The sequence below is a fragment of the Carcharhinus amblyrhynchos genome, chromosome 5 (assembly GCF_965287045.1).
Source record: "Carcharhinus amblyrhynchos chromosome 5, sCarAmb.v2.hapA, whole genome shotgun sequence".
NCBI classification, from domain to species: Eukaryota; Metazoa; Chordata; class Chondrichthyes; order Carcharhiniformes; family Carcharhinidae; genus Carcharhinus; species Carcharhinus amblyrhynchos.
Window position 1 is genome coordinate 4,325,637 of NC_137328.1, and position 21,196 is coordinate 4,346,832.

Consider the following 21,196-nt stretch of genomic DNA (forward strand, 5'->3'; position numbering starts at 1 on the left):
AGGGGCAATTTGGCACGGCCAACCCACCAAACTCGCACATCGTTGGAGTGTGAGAGGAAACCGGAGCATCTGGAGAAAACCCATGCAGACATGAGGAGAATGTGCAAACTCCACACGGACAGCAACCCGAGGCAGGAATTGAACCCCGGTCCCTGTCGTTGTGAGGCAGCGGTGCTAACCACTGTGCCACCCTTAACTAAGTCAAGTACTTAATTAGATCTGGAGAGTGGGAAATAGATTGACCACAGCACAGGATTAAGGATTTGTAGAAATGTTCCTTCAAATAGGAATCGTAGTTCTCTAAACCCACTGGAGCTGGGATGCTTAGTCAACAAGTAGATTCAAGACTGATGGATAGATTTTGGGCATGAAAGGGGCTGATGAATATGGGGATAGCCCTGATCTTATTGAATGCAGGACAGACTTGAGGGAGCATATCCTGGCTCCATCTCCTGATGAAGAAGCAGCGCTCCGAAAGCTAGTGGCTTTCGCTCCCAAACAAACCTGTTGGACTTTAACCTGGTGTTGGGAGATTTCTTACTCCATCTCCGAATTCAGGGATACAGCGCTGATTTAGCTCACCCATGGCAGCTAGTCCTTTGGAAGAGCTATCTGATTAGTCCCACTCACATTGCTCTCCCCCTACAGATTTGTCAGAGGTGATGATGATGGTACCTCTACACAGTCTGTATTAAGGAGCTGGATTTTCCTGCATCACATTAGCTTTCTCTGCGTGCTCCATTTGTCCGAAACTTCACACTGTCCCAACCCACTCGTCACTTATTCTCCCTCTCGGCCTCTTACCATCTCATTTCTACGGTCAATCTAAAAATAACCCAGACAGCAGCAAAGTTGGCTAAGAGGAAAATAAAATATAGCCTACTTACTACATGACAACCACAAATTGAAGAGACAGGCTAGGAGATACAGAATAGTTTCCTGAAAGTAGCAGTAATTGAGAATACTTCCTTGTGAGCTGACCAAAGGAAACATTGCTGTTTATTTTATTTTCACAGACTTCACGGATTCCTTACTGTGAAGAGGCCATTCAACCCATCGAGTCTGCACTGACTCTCTGAGTCTCCCCGTAGCCACACGTATTTACCATGGCTAAACCATCTAACCTACACATCATTGGACACTAAGGGGCAATTTAGCATGTCCAAACCACCTAACAGTCCAAGGTAGCACAGTGGTTAGTACTGCTGCCTCACAGCGCCAGGAACCCAGATACGATTCCTGGCTTGGGTCACTGTGTGTGTGGAGTATGCACATTCTCCCCATGTCTGCATGGGTTTCCTCTGGGTGCTCTGGTTTCCCCCCGCCCCCCCCACCAGTCTGAAAGACATGCTGGTCAGGTGCATTGACCTGAACAGGCGCCGTAGTGTGGCAGCTAGGGGATTTTCACAGTAACTTCATTGCAGCGTTAATGTAATGCAAATCTTGTGATTAATAAATAAACTTTTACTTTAACCTACACACTTTTGGATACTAAGGGGCAATCTGACATGGCCAACCCAACTAACCTACACGTTGTCGGATTGTGGGAGGGAACCAGAGCACCCTGAGGAAGCCCACGTGGACACAGGGAGAATGTACAGACTCCACACAGACAGTGACCCAAGTCGAGAATCGAACCCTGGTTCCTGGGAAGCAGTAGCACTGTGCCACCATCCTGCCCCAATGTTAAAAAGAGGTTTTGGAGCATTCGGATTTTAATCTCCTCGATGGCTTCACCCCCTCCCAAAACTGTGATTTCCTCCAGTCCTACAATCTTCCGTGATCTCTGCAGTCTATCAAATCCTGCGCACTGAAATTTGGTGCACTTGACAGAATGCTAAGCTTGGAAAACCTCCAGCCCGATTATATTTCCATCTCGTCCTGTTTTGGTGTCAGACTTGTTGAAAGATCTATCCCATTCGTCTCACTCCCCCAACCCCAGCTTGCCACCTCACACTTTCCCCAGGGCCCTGCAAATTTGACCTTACCAAATCCATTTCCCTTTCAGCAGTTTCAGGGTGGCACAGTGGTTAGCACTGCTGCCCCACAGCGCTGAGGACGCGGGTTCGATTCCCGGCTTGGATCACTGTCTGGGTGGAGTCTGCATGTTGTCCCCGTGTCTGCGTGGGTTTCCTCCGGGTGCTTCAGTTTCCTCCCACACTCCAAAGATGTGTGGATTGGCCGTGCTAAATTGCCCCTTAGTGTCAGGGGGATTAGTTAGGGTAAGCGTATGGGGATAGGGCCTGGGTGGGATTGCGGTCAGTGCAAACTCAATGGATTGAATGGCCTCTTTCTGCACTGTAGGGATTCTATGATTCACGATCAAAACTGCTTCCAGTAGTCTCTTCAAGCAGCGCATTCCAGAAAACAACTCTCGGCTAAACTGAGTTCCCCATATCCTCGCTTGCTCCCTCACCAATTATCTGGAAACAGATTCTCCTTTTCCAGTTCGAAGGCTGTGGGTTTGAGTCCTACTCAGAAGCCCAACTGGCAGATACTGTAAAACTCAACGTATCAGGGTTAAACCTGTAAACACTTTAGGGAAAGGGAGATCTATGACCTGTATGACTCTAAGAAGTTGAATGTAATCGAAGTCTCTGACGATTTCACCTCATTGCGGCTCTTCTCAAAACTGAAAGCTAACCTCGTGACAAGCATCCACTGCAGGCAAGGCTTCTGAGATTTAACCTGCAGGTGACCCAGGTGTGCGCTCACGTTTTTATAGCACCATCTGTGCGTGTTCCAACTTCATCAATAATTTGAAAGGCGTGTTCTGTATCTTTGCAGAATATCGCGATTAATTATTCACCCAAACTCCTGCTGCCTCCTGCCCCAATCCGCACCAAAACGCCAGCCATTGTGGCCCAAGGTACCAGCATTTCTACATCAAGGAGCGGGAGGGGCCATTCAGCCCCTCGGGTCTGCTCCACCATTCTATCAGATCATAGCTGATCTTTGAATTCAGCCCCACTTTCCCGCTGTGTCGCTATAGCAACGTCATGATGCTCAGTAAGATTTGATTTGTTCATCGTTGTCACATGTATTAACATACAGTGAAAAGTATTGTTTCCTGCACGCTATACAGACAAAGCATACCGTTCATAGAGAAGGAAATGAGAGAGTGCAGAATGTAGTGTTACAGGTCATAGCTAGGGTGTAGAGAAAGATCAACTTAATGCGAGGTAGGTCCATTCAAAAGTTCTGACAGCAGCAGGGAAGAAGCTGTTCTTGAGTCGGTTGGTACGTGAACTCAGGCTTTTGTGTCTTTTTTCCGAAGGAAGAAGGTGGGAGAGAGAATGTCCGGGGTGCGTGGGATCCTTAATTATACTGGCTGCTTTGCCGAGGCAGTGGGAAGTGTAGACAGAGTCAATGGATGGGAGGCTGATGGATTAGGCTACATACATGTAGTTCCTTGCAGAATTGGGCAGAGCAGGGGCCATACCAAACTGTGATACAACCAGAAAGAATGCTTTCTATGGTGCATCTGAAAAGTTGGAGACATGCCAAATTTCCTTAGTCGTCCGAGAAAGTAGAGGCGTTGGTGAACTTTCTTAACTATAGTGTCGACACGGGGGGACCAGGACAGTTTGTTGGTGATCTGGACACCTAAAAACTTGAAGTTCTCAAATTTCTACTTTGTCCCCATTGATGTAGGCAGGGATATGTTCTCCTTTATGCTTCCTGAAGTCAACGACAATCTCCTTCATTTTGTTGACATTGAGGGAGAGATTATTATTGCACCAGTTCACCAGATTCTCTATCTCATTCCTGTACTCTGTCTCGTCATTGTTTGAGATCCGACCCACTACAGTGGTATCATCAGCAAACTTGAAAATCGAACTGGAGGGGAATTTGTCCAAACAGTCATTGGGTATAAGGAGTATAATACAGGGCTGAGAACACAGCCTGATGGGGCACCGGCGTTGAGGATGATCGTGGAGGAAGTGTTGTTGTCTATCCTTACTGATTGTGGTCTGAGAGTTAGGAAATTCAGGATCCAATCACAGAGGGAGGTGCCGAGGCCCAGGCCACGGAGTTTGGAGATGAGTTTTGTGGGAATAATGGTGTTGAAGGCTGAGCTGTCGTCAATAAATAGGAGTCTGACATAGGTGTTCCAGGATTGAGTGCAGGGCCAGGGAAATGGCGTCTGTTGTGGACCTGTTGCGATGGTAGGTGAACTGTAGTGGATCCAGGCAGTCCAGGAGGCTGGAATTGATTTGTTCCATGACTGACCTTTCAAAGTGCTTCACAATGATGGATGTCAGAGCCACCGGCCGATAGTCATTAAGGCTATCTCGATACAGTACTTCTCGTAGCAGATCTGATCATAGGAGTAGCTATCATAGAACGTTTACACAGAAACATAGAAGCTAGAAGCAGGAGTAGGCCATTCAGCCCCTCAGATAATGGCTGATCATCTAATTCAATATCCCAATCCCTCCCCCCTATCATCCCTTTAGCCCCTAGAGCTGTAACTCATTTCTTCTTGAAATCAGATAACATTTTGGGCTCAGCTACTTTCTGTGGGAGTGAATTCCACACATTCACCACCCTCTGAGTGAAAAAATTTCTCCTCACCTAGTTCTGGACTCCCCCACCATCGGGAACATTTTTCTGGATCTATCCTGTCTAACCATCCTCACACATCCCATCTGCTACCACCCTGCCATACCCATTATCCCAACCTTGCCTGGCTCGCCTCCTCTTTCTGCTGCTCTCCACCTCACTCTCCAGCGAAGATCTCCTGTGGCTTTTCAGCTGGCCAAACAGCTGAAATGCTAACATTTTCTTTTCCGGATGTCACTTTTAAAGAGCTCTTTCCACTCTTGATATTTCAAGGTCTGTCTGTGAAATTTTTCGCACACACCCACATTTCAAAGGCCTCTGTTTCCTTCCAGAGTATTTATTGGTTTCTAAGGCAGACATGAAAGTGGATAAGTGGTAGAGTTTTTCCCCTCATTAGAAGTTTTGCGATTTCTTGCTGTTGGCACATCCTAGATCTTCACAAAATTACCTCCGGCTACCTCTATTGTTCTTCTAAACTCTGCATCATATCTACCATCTTCTGTTACCATTTGCATATGAAAGGACAAATCGTCCCTGCACTCAATTAACAAAGAAACAATAAAAATGATGAGTAAAGCAGTTTACGCGTCCTCCCCTTCTCCTCACTCTGGTTTCACCGGAATTAAAACTAATCACGTTGCCTTCTCTCGAAACACGAACATTCCTGTGGAACTGAAACTCCTTATTGCACTCAATGTCCCCTTCCAAATTATTACCCACGTCTTTTTTAAAACAATGATGTGGAGATGCCGGCACTGGACTGGGGTGAGCACAATATGAAGTCTCACACACCAGGTTAAAAGTCCGACAGGTTTATTTGCCGGCACGAGCTTTTGGAGTGTTGCTCCTACAAGGGGCAGTGCTCTGAAAGTTCGTGCTACCAAATAAACCTGTCTCACTTTAACGTGATGTTGAGACTTCTAAAACAAAGGCAGTCCATACTGAGAATAGAGGTTGTGAATGGCCAAACGGCAGAGAAACTGATTTCAGATTCTCACCAATTTTTACAAATGCACCATAGAAAGTATTCTTTCTGGTTGTATCACAGCTTGGTATGGGCTCCTGCTCTGCCCAGGACTGCAAGGAACTACAAAAGGTTGTGAATGTAGCCCAATCCATCACGCAAACCAGCCTCCCATCCACTGACTCTGTCTACACTTCCCGCTGCCTCGACAAAGCAGCCAGCATAATTAAAGACCCCACACACCCCGGACATTCTCTCTTCCACCTTCTTCCGTCAGCAAAAAGGTACAAAAGTCTGGGGTCCCGTACCAACCGACTCAAGAACAGCTTCTTCCCTGCTGCTGTCAGACTTTTGATTGGACCTACCTTACATTAAGCTGATCTTTCTCTACAACCCTCGCTATAACTGTAACACTACATTTTGCACTCTCGTTCCCTTCTCTATGAATAGCATGCTTTGTGTCTATAGTGCACAAGAAACAATACTTTTCACTGTATACCAATACATGTGACAATAATAAATCAAGTCAAAATTTGGCCATTCCGCCTTCTGTTCTCTCTATGATGTGGAGATGCCGGTGTTGGACTACGGTGGGCACAGCAAGAAGTCACACAATACCAGGTTAAAGTCCAACATGTTTATTTAGAATCTCAAAGTCGTGATTCCATCATCACACTCTGGAAGCCCTGGATGAACCTGTATCTGGGGTCACCACTGCAGATGTCAGAGCAGCTTCCTTGAAGGTCAACCCACAGAAAGCGACTGGTCCTGATGGGTACCCAGACGAGCACTCAGTTCCTGTGCAAATCAGCTGGCGGGAGTATACGCAAACATCTTCAACCTCACTTTACAACAATCTGAGGTCCCTCTCTGCTTCAAAAAGAGACCATCATCCCAGTACCTAAAACAAACCAAGCAGTCTGCCTTAATGACCATCGTCCGGTGGCTCTGACATCCATCATTATGAAGTACTTCGAAAGGCGAATCATGGCACGAATCAATTCCAGCCTCCCGGACTATCTGGATCCAGTACAGTTTGCCAATCGCCGCAACAGATCCACAGCAGACGCCATCTCCCTGGCCCTGCACTCAACCCTGGAACACCTAGATAACAAAGACCCCCTATGTCAGACTCCTATTTATTAACCATAGCTCAGCCTTCAACACCATTATTCAACACCACAAAACTCATCTCCAAACTCTGTGGCCTGCGGCTCAGTTCCTCCCTCCGCAACTGGACTTCCGAAACCACAATCAGTAAGGATAGGCAACAGTACATCCTCCGCGATCATCCTCAGCACCGGTGCCCCACAAGGCTGTGTTCTCAGCCCCCTCACTATACTCCTTATACACCTATGATTGTGCGACCAAATTCCCCTCCAATTCGATTTTCAAGTTTGCTGATGACACCACGCAGTGGGTCGGACCTCAAACAATGACGAGACAGAGTACAGGAATGAGATAGAGAATCTGGTGAACTGGTGCGGCGACAATAATGTCTCCCTCAATGTCAACAAAACGAAGGAGATTGTCATCGACTTCTGAAAGTGTAGAACAGAACGTGCCCCTGTCTACATCAATGGGGACAAAGTAGAAAGGGTCGAGAACGTCAGGTTTTTAGGTGTCCAGATCACCAACAACCTGTACTGGTTCCCCCATGCTGGCATTATAGTTAAGAAAGCCCACCAATGTCTCTACTTTCTCAGAAGATTAAGGAAATTTGGCATATCAGCTACGACTCTCACCAACTTTTACTGATGCACCATAGAAAGCATTCTTTCTGGTTGTATCACAGCTTGGTATGGGGTCTGAGCAAGGCCGCATGAAACTACAAAGGGTCATGTACGTAGCCCAATCCATCACGCAAACCAGCATCCCATTCATTGACTCTGTCTACCCCGCAAAGCAGCCAGCATAATTAAGTACCCCACGCACCCCAGACATTCTCCTTCCAGCTTCTTCTAAAAAGTCTGAGGTCATGCACCAACCAACTCAAGAACAGCTTCTTCCCTGCTGCCATCAGACTTTTGAACGGATCTACCTCGCATTAAGTTGATCTTTCTCTACACTCTAGCTATGACTGTAACACTACATTCCGTACTCTCTCTTTCCTATGAACGGTATGCTTTGTACAGCGCGCAAGAAACAATACTTTCCACTGTAGTGGATGTGACAATAATAAAGCAGATAAATAAATCAAACTTCTTACTATTCCCTCTGTGGACTGACATTAGCAACCTTTCCCCTGGTTCCTGTGGCTATGACTATTGTTAATTCCTTCACCCTGCAGTATAAATATCTCCCACTTTCTGTGCCTTTTAGCTTTGACAAAGGGTCATCTGGACTCAAAACATCAGATCTTTTCTCTCCTTACAGATGCTGCGAGGGGATTTTCACAGTAACTTCATTACAATGTTAATGTAAGCCTACTTGTTGCTAATAAATAAACTTTTACTCAGACCTGCGGAGATTTTCCAGCATTTTCTCTTTCGGTTTCAGTTTCAAGCATGTGCAGTAATTCACTTTTATCTCTTAAAACAAAGATTTGGTATCAAATCACTACTTCATTGAATCATGGGATCCCTACTATATAGAAGGAGGCCGTTCAGCCCATCAAGTCTGCACTGACCACGATCCCACACAGGCCCTATTCCCGTAACCCCATGTATTTACCCTGTTAATGCCCCTTACACTAAGAGTCAATTTAGCATGACGAATCAACATAACCCGCACATCTTTGGACTGTGGGTGGAAATCAGAGCACCCAGGGGAAACCCATGCAGACACGGGGAGAACATGCAAACTCCACACAGACAGTGACCAGGCCGGGAATTGAACCCAGGTCCCTGGTGCTGTGAGGCAGCAGTGCTAACCACTGCGCCACCATGCCACCCGAGTTTTGAGCGGGGCTGGTTTAATCTGTCTCCTCTTCTGTAGAGCAACTTGCATTTAGGTTGTGGCTTTAACATAATATCAGAAATAATGATTGAGATGAGGGAACTCCATGTAAAATCTCCAAATCTGCAGATGATATAAAGTTGGGTGGGAGGGTGAGCTGTGAGGAGGATGCAGAGATACTTCAGTGTGATTTGGACAGCCTGAGTGAGCAAATGCATGGCAGATGCAGTATAATTTGGATATAATGAAGTTATCCACTTTGGTAGCAAACACAGGAAGGCAGATTAATCGGAATGGATAGATGGGAGAGGGGAATGTGCAATGAGACAGGGTGCCCTCGTTCACCGGTCACTGACGGTCAGCATGCAGGTGGTCGAGGAGACAAATGGTATGTTGGCCTTTATGGTGAGATGGTTCGAGTACGGGAGCAGGGATGTCTTGCTGCAGTTATATAGGGCCGTGGTGAGACCACACCTGGAACATTGTGCTTCCGTTTCCTTATCTGAGGAAGGATGTTCCTGCTCTGGAGGGAGTGCAGAGAAGGTTTATCAGACTGAGTCCTGGGATGGCGAGGCTGAGGTATAAATAGCAAATGAGTCGATTAGGATTAGATTCGTTGGGGTTTAGAAGGATTGGGGGAAAGGGATCTGATAGAAACCTATAAAATTCCGACAGGACTAGACAGGCTAGATGCAGGAAGGTTGTTCCCAATGGGGTCCAGAGCCAGGGGTCACAGTCTGAGGATACAAGGTAGACCATTTAGGACTAAGACGAAGAGAAATCTTTTCACCCAGAGAGTGGCAAGCTCGTGGAATTTTCTACACACAAAGCAGTTGAGGCCTAAATATTGTATGTTTTCAAGGGGGAGAGAGCTGTAGCTCCTGGGGGCTAACGGGATCAAAGGAAATGGGGGAAAAATGGGAACAAGTTACTGAGTTGAATGACCAGCCATGATCACAATGTACAGAACAGCAGGCTCGAAGGGCCGAATGGCCTGCTCCTACTTTCTATGTTGAAGTGATTCTCTGAGGGGGCAAAGCACAAACTCTTTAATTTCCTTGATAATGTATACGTTCTTAAAAGAACACATGCACACAGGTACGTGTGACAACAATACTCTGTTAGTTGTTTGTAGGTTCGACTCACACTGCAGAGACGTACCCACAGGCTGACACCCACGTGCGGCGCTGAGGAAGTGCTGCACTGTCAGAGCCACCGTCTTGGATGAGACTTTAAATGGGCGTACGAAGAAGAACAGGGTGTTTCTCCCCAGTAACCTTGCCAATAATGATCCATCCATCAAGGGGAGACACACAAATAAAATAGATCCTCTGGTCATTATCACATTTCTGCTTGTGGGATCTTGCTGTGCACATATTGGTTTCCTACATCACAATGGCGGCTACGCTCCAACAGGAACTACACATTGGCTGAGGTTGGGAAATGATTGATGAAGGACACCACTAGACAATCTACACATTGGTCTCCAGGGGAGGCCTGATAAATGCAGGTGGGAGAAAGAAAGAGAAGGTTTAAAATCCAACACACGACAGTTGGGCAGAATGGCCTCTTTCTGTGCTCTAGATTCCACATAATACATGACAGATAGCCTGTTCCAACTTCTATCTCCTTCCTTCAATGCCTTCCATCACAGATAAAGTATTATTGACGTCAATCTTCACTTTGCGTTCCGTCCCTGAGCTTCACTGAAGAATTATTTTTGACAACTGAAAAAGTTATCTTCGGCCCTCGTTGCCCACATTTTTTATTTACTTACCTTTCGGAGGTCCCCAGCCTTCCTCAGCCATCATCACCTATCGCACTGGAAGGATGCTCTTGCTCTCGAGGGAGTGCGGAGAAGGTTTACCAGGCTGATTCCAGGGATGGCGGCACTGATGTACGAGGAGAGATTGACTAGGTTTGGATTGTTCTCGCTGGAGTTCAGACAAATGAAGGGGATCTCATAGAGACCTATAAAATTCTAACAGGAATAGACAGGGTAGATGCAGGGAGGATGTTCCCGATGGGGGGAGAGTCCAGAACCAAAGGTCACAGTCTGAGGATTCAGGGTAGACCATTTAGGGTGAAGATGAGGAGACATTTCTTCACCCAAAGAGTGGTGAGTCTGTGGAATTCATTACCACAGGAAGTAGTTGATGTCAAAACATTGAATATATTCAAGAGGCAGCTGGATATAGCACTTGGGGCGAATGGGATCAAAGATTATGGGGAGAAAGCAGGATCAGGCTATTGAGTTGGACAATCAACCATGAATAGTGGAGCAGGCTCGAAGGGCCAAATGGCCTCCTTCTGGTCCAATCTATATTTCTACGGCGTTGTATAGGCTACAAAGCCGCCAGCCCTATGATTGGGCGAGCCGCATTGTGAGCCCACCCTCCACTCTTCACTGGACAGCCAAAGTGTAAAAGTCAGAGATAATCCTTGCACCTCCATCTGCACCAGGGCATCTAAGAATGGGCAGTAAATGCTGGCACTTTCCAGCAATGGCTATATCTGAATAAAGTATGAGAGATAATGTTCTAAAAAATTGTCTCAGTTCTCTTTTTGATGGAGGTAAAAGTCATTAGCAGATCATATCATCCCCTTGCCAAATACATCTACTCTTCACTTAACAGATGGTTTGCACAAAGCTGATTTATGAAACACCAGCGAAGCAGATGCTTAATATGGATCCTGAAAGCTCACTCACACCTACAACATTTAAATACTCTCAAATAATCTTCAAAATTAGGGCAGCTATTCGATGAGAAAGTGTCTGTTACGGAAGCTTAAATCATAACCTATCATTTTATTCATAGCAAGTAATAGCGCGGGTTCCCCCACAGCTCATCACTTTTTATTTTGATCTGGTTTATTATTGTCACATGTATTGGTGTACGGTGAAAGATATTGTTTCTTGCGCGCTATACACACTAAACATACTATTCAGAGAGCACGCAGGGGAGAAGGAAAGGAGAGGGAGCAGAATGTAGTGTTACAGTCATAGCTAGGGTCTAGAGAAAGGTCAGCTTAATGCAAGGTAGGTCCATTCAAGAGCCTGACAGTAGCAGGGAAGAAGCTGTTCTTGAGTCGATCAGGACGTGACCTCAGACTTTTGTATCTTTCTCCCGAGGGAAGGAGGTGGGAGAGAGAATGTCCGGGGTGCATGGCGGGGGGGGTCCTTGATTATGCTGGCTGCTATTCTGAGGCAGCGGGAAATGTAGACGGAGTCAATGGAGGGGAGGCTGGTTCGCGAGGTGGATTGGGCTACGTTCACGGCCTTTCGTGGTCTTGGATCAATACTTGGGGCCCTGCGGTTTAATGTCTTCATAGACAACTTAAACTAAAGTGATGGGGGTGTCGCGAATAAGGAGTATTGAGATGACAGAAAAAGTTGGCTGTGTGATTGGAGGGAAGCTGAAGTGCAGGGAGATGTCAATGGATTAGTCAGGGGGATGGAGCAACAGCAAATGGAATTCAGTCCGGAGATGTGTGAGGTTATACATTTAGGGAGGTTATCAATGTCAAGTGTTATAGAGCGTTGCAGTAGGCAAGTTCCTATTGAATATATTCTGATGTCTTTAGTGGGTATGAGCATGTGCGAGTGACGTCACCCAACGCGTGGGCTTTAATCTTACCGCAAGGGACCTGTGGAACTCGCTGCCTTCAGTTCGGAGTCCACGCTGATATTTTTATAAATAACGATTGAATATCACAGCGCACTCGCTTATTTTTGTGCGTCCGAGTTATCCCATCTTTATGGCAATGACGGCAAAACAGCAAAATAAAAAAGAAAAATGTGAGGTTCATCACGGTGACACAGAGTTGCACAGTGAGCAGCTAGATTGCAACGTTAGCGGCAGTCGAGAGCTCTGGTCAGCAGGTTGTTCGGTTCACCAACGAAAAACATGTTAGCAGCACTGTGACAAATTCACAATATATAGTAATGATTTGGATGAGGGAACAAAACGCAACATCTCAAAGTTTGCAGATGATACTAAGTTGGGTGGGAGGGTGAACCATGACAAGGATGCAGGTATCCTTCAGAATGATCTGGACAGGTTGGGTGAGTGGGTTAATCAATGGCAGATGCAGTATAATTTGGATAAATGTGAGGTTATTCACTTTGGAAGCAAAAACAAGAAGACAGATTACTACCTGAACGGCTGCAAATTGGGAGAGGGGAGTGTGCAGAGGGATCTGGGTGTCCTTGTGCACCAGTCACTGAAGGTAAGCATGCAGGTGCAGCAGGTGGTAAACAAGGCAAATGGTATGTTGGTCTTCATTGCGAGAGGTTTCGAGTACAGGGATGTGTTGTTACAGGGCCTTGGTGAGGCCACACCTAGAGTATTGTGAGCAGTTTTGGTCTCTTTTTCTGAGGAAGGATGTTCTTGCTCTCGAGGGAGAGCAGCGAAGATTTACCAGGCTGATTCCAGGGATGGCGGGACTGATGTATGAGGAGAGATTGACCAGGTTAGGATAGTTTTCGTTGGAGTTCAGATGAATGAGGCGGGGGGAATTTCATAGAGACTTATAAAATTCTCACAGGACTTGACAGGGTAGATGCAGGGAGGATGTTCCCGATGGTGGGGAGAGTCCAGAACCAGGGGAAGATTCAAGGTAGACCATTTAGGATGGAGGTGAGGAGACATTTCTTCACCCAAAAAAGTGGTGAGCCTGTGGAATTCATTACCACAGGAAGTAGTTGATGCCACAAAACATTGAAAATACTGAAGAGACGGCTGGATATAGCACCTGGGGGTGAATGGGATCAAAGGTTATGGGGAGAAAGCAGGATTAGACTATTGAGTTGGATGATCAGCCATGATCGTGATGAATGGTGGAACAGACTCGAAGGGACGAATGGCCTCCTACCTTCTAGGTTTTAAGGTTTGAGGCTGTCAGTGAGTTTGTGGAAGGGAACATGAACCGGACTGAATATGTGGAAAGGTTGGAACACTTTTTCTTGACAAATGGAATTGCAGAGGAATTGATGGAGTGTTCAGTTCTCCTGCCTGAGTGTGGGGCGACTTACAAACTAGAGAGGAATTTAGCAATGCCACAGAAACCTGGGGGGTGTCATTCCATTTGTGGATTTTGTTCCATTCGTTCAGAATCATCACAATCCTAAGCCCTCGGAGATTATCAAGCGTTTCAAGTTCCATTGTAACTTTCGGATGACGGGACAGTCAGTTGCTAACTTTGTTACTGGATTACGGGTAGCTCTCTGAACATTGAGAGTTTGGAGTGATTCTGGAGGACATGCTCCAGGACAGACTAGTCTGTGGCATTAATGAGGGCAGCAGTGTTTGGAAGAAGCCACACTGACATCCAAGAAGGCTCTAGAAATTTCTCAGGGGTCGGGAACGGTTGCCAGCAATGCAAAAAATATTCATTAGACCAACGGCAATGCAGAAGCGGGGTGTAGTACATCAAATAAAGATAGAGGCTGCAGGTAAGAAGGTGAAAGCAGTGAACAGGTGTGGAGGGACGCACTAAGTGAATCATTGCAAATTTACAGATGCTGTTTATCTCTGTTGCAACAAAAAGGGTTAAGAACAAGTTGGGGAGATTCAAATTTGGAAAAGCTTCAGTCAGCTACACATCACCTGGAAAGCTCTGAGCAGACAGAGGGTCACGCCTACAATATGTTAAATGTGAGCGAGGGTCGCACAGAGACTCTCTATATGAGGGTGGAGGGTCACACAGAGCCTCTCTATATGAGGGTGGAGGGTCACACACAGCCTCTCTATATGAGGGTGGAGGGTCACACACAGCCTCTCGATATGAGGGTGGAGGTTGATGCAAAACAAAGCAAGACGAAGGTGGACATGGGAGCCTCTGCACCAGTAATTAGTGAGGGGACCCACAGGAAGATGCTGACTATAACACAAAGAAATACACAATAATGGATAGGAAATTGAGAAATGCAGGGCAAAAAGGGACCTCACAGCAAATGTTAACAGATCCCCGAGTTTTAAAGTTATTTATTATTGTCACGAGTAGGCTTACACTGCAATGAAGTTACTGTGAAAATCCCCTAGCCACCACACTCCAATGCCCGTTCAGGTACACTGAGGGAGAATTTAGCACGGCCAATGCACCCTAACCAGCATGTCTTTCGTACTGTGGGAGGAAACTGGAGCACTCGGAGGAAACCCACACAGACTCTGCACAGACAGTGAGCCAAGCCAAGAATCAAACCCAGGCCCCTGGCACTGTGAGGCAGCAGTGCTAACCACTGTGCCGCGTTGCGGGACCGGAAGATAAGAAGGAAACAAGATTCTTTTATCCTCAAAGTTTAGTGAATGAGAACAAGGCAGTTATGCCAGAACTGTATAAAACATGAGTTCGATCATAGCTAGAATACTCTGTACTGTTCCAACTGCAGTTTTATAGGTAGGGATGTGATTGCGCTGGAGATTTATGAAGACCTTGCCAGGAATGAAGGATTTCAGTAATGAAGAAAGATTGGATTGACTGGGGTTGTTCTCTTCGCAACAGAGGGAAGATTTATCGGAGGGGAATGAAATTAAGAGAGGTCTAGACAGAGTGGCTGGGGAGGATCTATTCGCATTTGCAGAAAGGTCAATAGCCAACAGACATTGATTTAATCCCCTCTCTATTGCGACCAATCCCTTCCTGCAATAAGGTTTGGCCGTTATCTATCATAGTTCAGCGAGGTGAGCAGGTCTTCCTATTTGCTGGGCTTCTGCATAAATATTAGGATTAAAATTCTCATTATTGAGTTTTTGTAAGTGGTAATAATGGCTGTGTTCACTTATTTTGGAAAAAAAAACCCTTTGTAACTATTGCATTTTCCAACTGATAAAAATTATAAATTTTATAATGTCTGCGTCTGGATGTAATATTTATTTATTCAACAGCCTTGTAAATTACTGTCTCAAGGCGAAAGAGTATCTCACACTTATCTCACCTCATGCACTTTATGTCTGTCTTCCCATCTCCAAACACAAACCTGCAGGACACAAGCAGGAATGAATCTATTATTTATTTAACTCTAGCCAGTCACTTACCTATCAGCGCTCCCTGGTGTACGTTGCACTATAGTGCCATCGGCAGGCTGTCCTCACCAGTATCTGCCTAAGCTTCATGTCAATATTCATCTACAGTGCTCCACTCAGCTGGAATAGCTCCATCGGCTTGTGCGTTTAGGAGTCAAAATTGGGGAAATTAAGGTTGCTCTTATCCTGAGTCCAGTTTCAATCCGGGAAGCCCAAAAAAAAGGACATGTTAACCAGCCCAGTGCTGTCTTCTGTTGCCTACCTCTCTCTGGATTGCTTCAGAGATAGAAGAAACTTTAAGTACCACTTATCGTAGCTTCTGGACATCTCAAAGCGCTACAAAGACAGTGAACTATTTTTGAATAAGTTAACTGCTGTAATCTAGAGAAGACACATCAAAACGTGGCTTTGGGAGCTTTCACATCGGCCTGAGGACAGCACAGTGCCGCTGTGGTTAGCACCACTGCCTCAGATTCCAGGGTTCAATTCCAGACTTGGATCACTGTCTGTGTGGAATTTCCTCCCACACTCCAAAGATGTGCAGGTTAGGTGGATTATAGGATCATAGAACCCTACAGTGCAGAAAGAGGCCCTTCAGCCCATCGAGTCTGCACCGAACACAATCCCACCCAGGCCCTACCCCCATATCCCTACATATTATACCCACTAATCCCTCTAACCTACGCATCCCTGGACACTAAGGGGCAATTTCTTAGCACAGCCAATCAACCTAACCCACACATCTTTGGACTGTGGGAGGAAACCGGAGTACCCGGAGGAAACCCACGCAGACACGAAGAGAATGTGCAAACTCCACACAGACAGTGACCCGAGCCAGGAATCAAACCCAGGACCCTGGAGCTGTGAAACAGCAGTGCTAACCACTGTGTTACTGTGCCGCCCTGGCTAATAATAGATTGGCCATGCTAAATCGCCTCTTAGTGTCTCAAGATATGCAATTTAGGGGGATTGGTGGGGGAAATATGTGGGGTTAAGGGGATAGGGTCTGGATAAGATGCTCTGTAGGAGAATCAGTGCTCATCCTCTGGGTTGAATAGCCTCCTTCTGCACTGTAGGGATTCTATGATTCTACGAGGGGACAGATGGGGGCTCAATTAAACGTCTCATCTGAGATATATCAATCTCAGCAGTGCAGCCTTCCCTCTGTACACACACCAATGGGAAGTCACAACACATTGACCAATAGCAATCTCTACCAGATGCCTTGCACACTCTAAGTGTTAATAAGTGCTTACAAGTGTTAAAGTTCAAAGAGACCTAGGTGTGCCCATAAAGGAACAGAAATATTAACATACAGGCACAGTAAACAATTTCTTTCGTTCTTTCATAGAATGTGGACATTTCAGGCTGGGCCAGTATTTATTGCCCATCCCGAGTTGCCCTCGAGAAGGAGGTGGTGAGCTGCCTTCTTAAACTGCTGCAGTCCCTCTGGTGTAACTACACCTACAGTGCTGTTAGGGAGGGAGCTCCAGGATTTTGTCCCAGTGACAGTGAAGGAATGGTGATATATTTCCAAATCAGGATGGTGTGAGCTTTGGAGGGGTACCTCCAGGTGGTGGCGCCCCCACATATCTACTGCCCCTTGTCCTAGATGGTAGAGGTTGAGAGTTTGGAAGGTGTTGTTGAAAGAGCCTCAGTGAATTGCTGCAGTGCATCTTGTAGATGATGCACGTGGCTGTCACTGTGTGTCGGTGGTGGAGAGAGTGAATGTGTCTGGATGGGGTGTTAATCAAGTGGGCTGCTTTGTCCTGGATGGTGTTGGGCTTCTTGAGTGTTGTTGGAGCTACACCCATCCAGGCAAGTGGGGAGTATTCCATCACACTCCTGACTTGTGCCTTGTAGATAGTGGATGGGCTTTGGGGAGTCAGGAGTTACTCACTGCAGGATGCTCAGCCTCTGACTTGCTCTCGTAGCCACATTATTTATATGGCTGTTCCAATACCGTTTCTGGTCAATGGTGACTCCAGGATGTTGATAGTGGGGGATTCAGCTATAATAATGTCATGGGGAGGTGGTTAGATTCTCTCTTGTTGGAGATGATCATTGCCTGGAATTTGTTTGGCAGGAATGTTACTTGCCACTTATCAGCCTGAGGTTCAACATTGTCCCGTTCTTGCTGCATTAAAGTATGGAGTGTTTCAGTGAGGAGTTAGGAATAGTGCTGGGTTGTGCAGCCATCAGCGGACATCCCCACTTCTGATCTTATGATGAAGGGGTGGCCATTGATGAAGCAGCTGAAGATGGTTGGGCCTAGGACACTAGTCTTATTTCAAACACTGACCTTTCGTTCTACAGGTGGGGACATCCTCCCCACATCCACCCTGTCACAAACTCTCCGGCTGTTTCTCTCCGAGGCTGGTGAGTCCAGAGTCGGTAATCAGGGATAGCCCTGATCTCAAAGGGCGGTGAATCTGTGAATTCCGGGGGGGGATGTGGTGCTCCATTGCCTGGGATCGACAGATGCCTGGTCTCTCAGGGAATTGAGGGATGTGGGGAGCGGCTGGGAAAGTGGAAGCACAACACCAGCCATGATGGTATGAATACTGGAACAGACTCGACGGGCCAAACGGTCTACTCCTGCCCCTATTTCTTGTATTCTTACGTAATATTGGATCATGTGGCAAATTCCATGACCAATTAGATACTGAGGGAGTGCTGCTCGGCTGGAGGTGCCGACCTGTGTGGGAGACATCCCGCCAGTCCTCTCACTTAGGTAGGAACAGGAGTAGGCCATTCAGCCCATCGAGCCTGTTCCATATTTAATGAGATCATGGTTGATTTATCCCATGACCACTATTTTGCAAAGGATCCTGGGAAATCTTCCCTCTGTCTTCACCGGACATTATTGGAAACAGATTATATCTGGTCCATCATCACAATGTTATTTGTGGGATCTTGTTGTGGGCAATTCAGTTGCTATCTGTCATAAGCTGCATCAAGTCCACTCACCCATCTCCCTTGTACTAGCCGAGCTGCATTGGGCCCAAGTCAAGTAAAGCCTCAATTTTAAGATTCTCAACCTTGCTTTCCAATCCCTCCATTGCTTTGTCCTGTAACCTCCTCCAGCCCCACGATCCCCTTGCTCCACGTTCCCGTCCGCTTACACGTCCCGCATTTTCACTGCTCCACCCTTTGAGGTTACACTACAGCAGCCTGGGTCCAAAACACTCAAATTGCTTCCGTGTACCTCTCTGTGCTCAACAGGGCTTCCCGTGCTTTTGACAAAGGAGGAGGTTGAGGGAAATTGTGGTCATAGATTCCTACAGTGCCGGGGGAGGCCAGTTGATCCATCGAGTTTGCACCGACTCTGACAGATTATCTTACCCAGGCCTCCTACTCGCCCTATCCCCATAACCCCACACATTTCCCATTGCCAATCCATCCAACCTACACATCCTGGCAAACAAAGGGTCAATTTAGCATTGCCAGAGCGCAGAAAAGATTTACTAGGATACAACCGGGACTTGATGTATTGAGTTATGGGGAGAGACTGGATAGGCTGGGGCTTTTTTCTCTGGAGCGTAGGAGGCTGAGGGGTGATCTTATAGAGGTCTATAAAATAATGAGGGACATAGATCAGCTAGATAGTCAATATCTTTTCCCAAAGGTAAGGGAGTGTAAAACTAGAGGGCACAGGTTTAAGGTGAGAGGGGAGAGATACAGAAGGGTCCCGAGGGGAAATTATTTCACACAGAGGGTGGTGAGGGTCTGGAACGAGCTGCCAGAGGCAGTAGTAGAGGCAGGTACAATTTTGTTTTTTTTAAAAAGCATTTAGACAGTTACATGGGTAAGATGGGTATAGAGGGATATGGGCCAAACATGGGCAATTGGGACTAGCCTGGGGGTTTAAAAGAAAAGGGCAGCATGGACAAGTTGGGCCGAAGGGCCTGTTTCCATGCTGTAAACCTCTATGACTCTATACTCGGACAGTGGGAGGAAACTGGAGCACCCAAAGGAAACCCGTGCAAACAGGGGGGGGAAATGTGTAGATTCCACACAGACAGTGACCCAAGGCCGGAATTGAACCCAGGTCCCTGGCGCCGTGAGGTAGCTGCGCTAACCACTGTGTTGGCCCTCAAATTAAATAAAAAGGCTGGTTGGGCGGAGCGATCCTCTCTTGTGACTTTTGACAAGTTCTTATCCTTCCGGATTCCTCAAGAACAACTGGGGGGGGGGGGGGAGGGAGGAAATTCCAATCAAGGAAGAGGGGTTCACGAACGTGCCATTGTTTATCAGGAATAAGCAGGAGGTACACCGGGCTGCACCACTGGACTGGACAAAGCACCTCATGAATATTCACAAAATAAAACCTTTACAAACATTTCGGGTACTTACATCTCCCTCCATCACCATCTGGCTCTCACATTCTGCCGTCGGACTAATGTCTTGTCGCATCACCCAGATGGGTTCTGCAGGCTCGTCAGGGGTGTAAGGCGATCGAACGGTTCTGGTTTTTACCTCTTCAATTGCTTCCTTGATGTCCTTAATAGCTAAAGAGATGGCGTCCCTCTGTTCCCTCGTGTGTCTCACTGACTCCCCCAGGCCCGTGGACGACACAGACCGGGAGTTCAGCGCTGACAGAACATCGTCGCTCTCGTGCCCACTGCCGGGGGCGAGGCTACACTCGGAGTTCTGCTCGGCCTCCGGCATCTCCTCGGAGGCCTGCTCGAGGCTCTGAGAACTCATGCTCTGCTTCACTTCCGCCACGATCTGGTCAATGTCCTCCTCTTGCTCGTAGCTGTCCATCCGGGGGTAGGGGGCAAACTCGGCCTCCTTCTCCGGGCTGTCGGACTCGTTGTCCGACCTCTCGTCGTAATGGTGCAGCCTGGCCCCCAGCGCTTCCTTCCGGTAGTTCTCCGCCTCCTCCCTCTCCTGCTGGTACATCAGGAGGGTCTGGCGGCCGTCCAGCTCAGGCACCTCGCCGATCTCCTCGTAAACGTGCTCCTGGGCCGCGTAGTCGTCGTAGGGCTCGGCGTACTGCTCCTCCTCGCCACGGTGGAAAGGGTGGTGGCTGTAAACGTACCCCGCGTAGGCCGAGCTCGCCAGCTCTAGGCGGTCCGCCATGCCGAACTGCGGAACGCCGGGGAGAGTCCGGCTCTCGGCCGCTTCCGCGTGCTCCGACTCCGGGTTCTCCGTGTACTCCTCCGCCTCGGGCCGGCAGTGCACGGCGTACGAGCGCTCGTCCTCCTCGTTCTCCTGCAGCCTCTCCCGGGAGCTGTAGGGGTCGCCCTGCGCGCCGATCACGTCGCCCTCCGCTCCGTCCGTGTGGTTGTGGAACCCGCTCTCCGTGCTGGCGGACCTGGCCAGGGTGCCCTCTTCCTCCGCCGCCTGCGACCTCGGCTTGCGGCTGCCACGGCGCCCAGCCTCCTCCTCCTCCTCCTCCTCCTCCTCCTCCAAGTGCTGGAGGTCAGCTTCAACTGCCTCGTTCACTTCCTCGCTCCCCGGTTCCTCGTCCGTCTCCACCGCTTCCTCCGGCTTGTTCATGTCGGAATACCAAAGTTCGGGGGTGGGGGGGGGAGGGAGGGAGGGAGGGAGGGGGGAGGGCGGTGCTGCCTATACGGGCGGCATCGCTGGGGGCAGTGGCTGGAAGGGACAGGGGAAAAAAAAAAGGACAAGATTAAAAACAAATCAATATTTTTGCAGAGGAAGGGAAAGCCGACAGCGTGAGTAAAGCTAAATCCAAAGAGATATCACAGCCAGAATTGGTCTTTGAACCTTTCCT

General features: G+C 47.6%; 1 protein-coding gene across 2 annotated transcripts in view; it reads right to left on the reverse strand.

Annotated features, from left to right (window-relative positions):
* The window catches only part of apba1a (amyloid beta (A4) precursor protein-binding, family A, member 1a), a 100,489-nt gene extending 79,531 nt beyond the window's left edge, over positions 1 to 20,958 (reverse strand). For both annotated transcript variants that reach the window (XM_080188371.1, XM_080188370.1), the window contains exon 1: positions 19,810 to 20,958. In XM_080188371.1, the coding sequence (XP_080044497.1) occupies positions 19,810 to 20,958 (1,149 nt within the window). The remainder of the gene's footprint in view (positions 1 to 19,809) is intronic.
* Between the last annotated feature and the right edge of the window lie 238 nt (positions 20,959 to 21,196).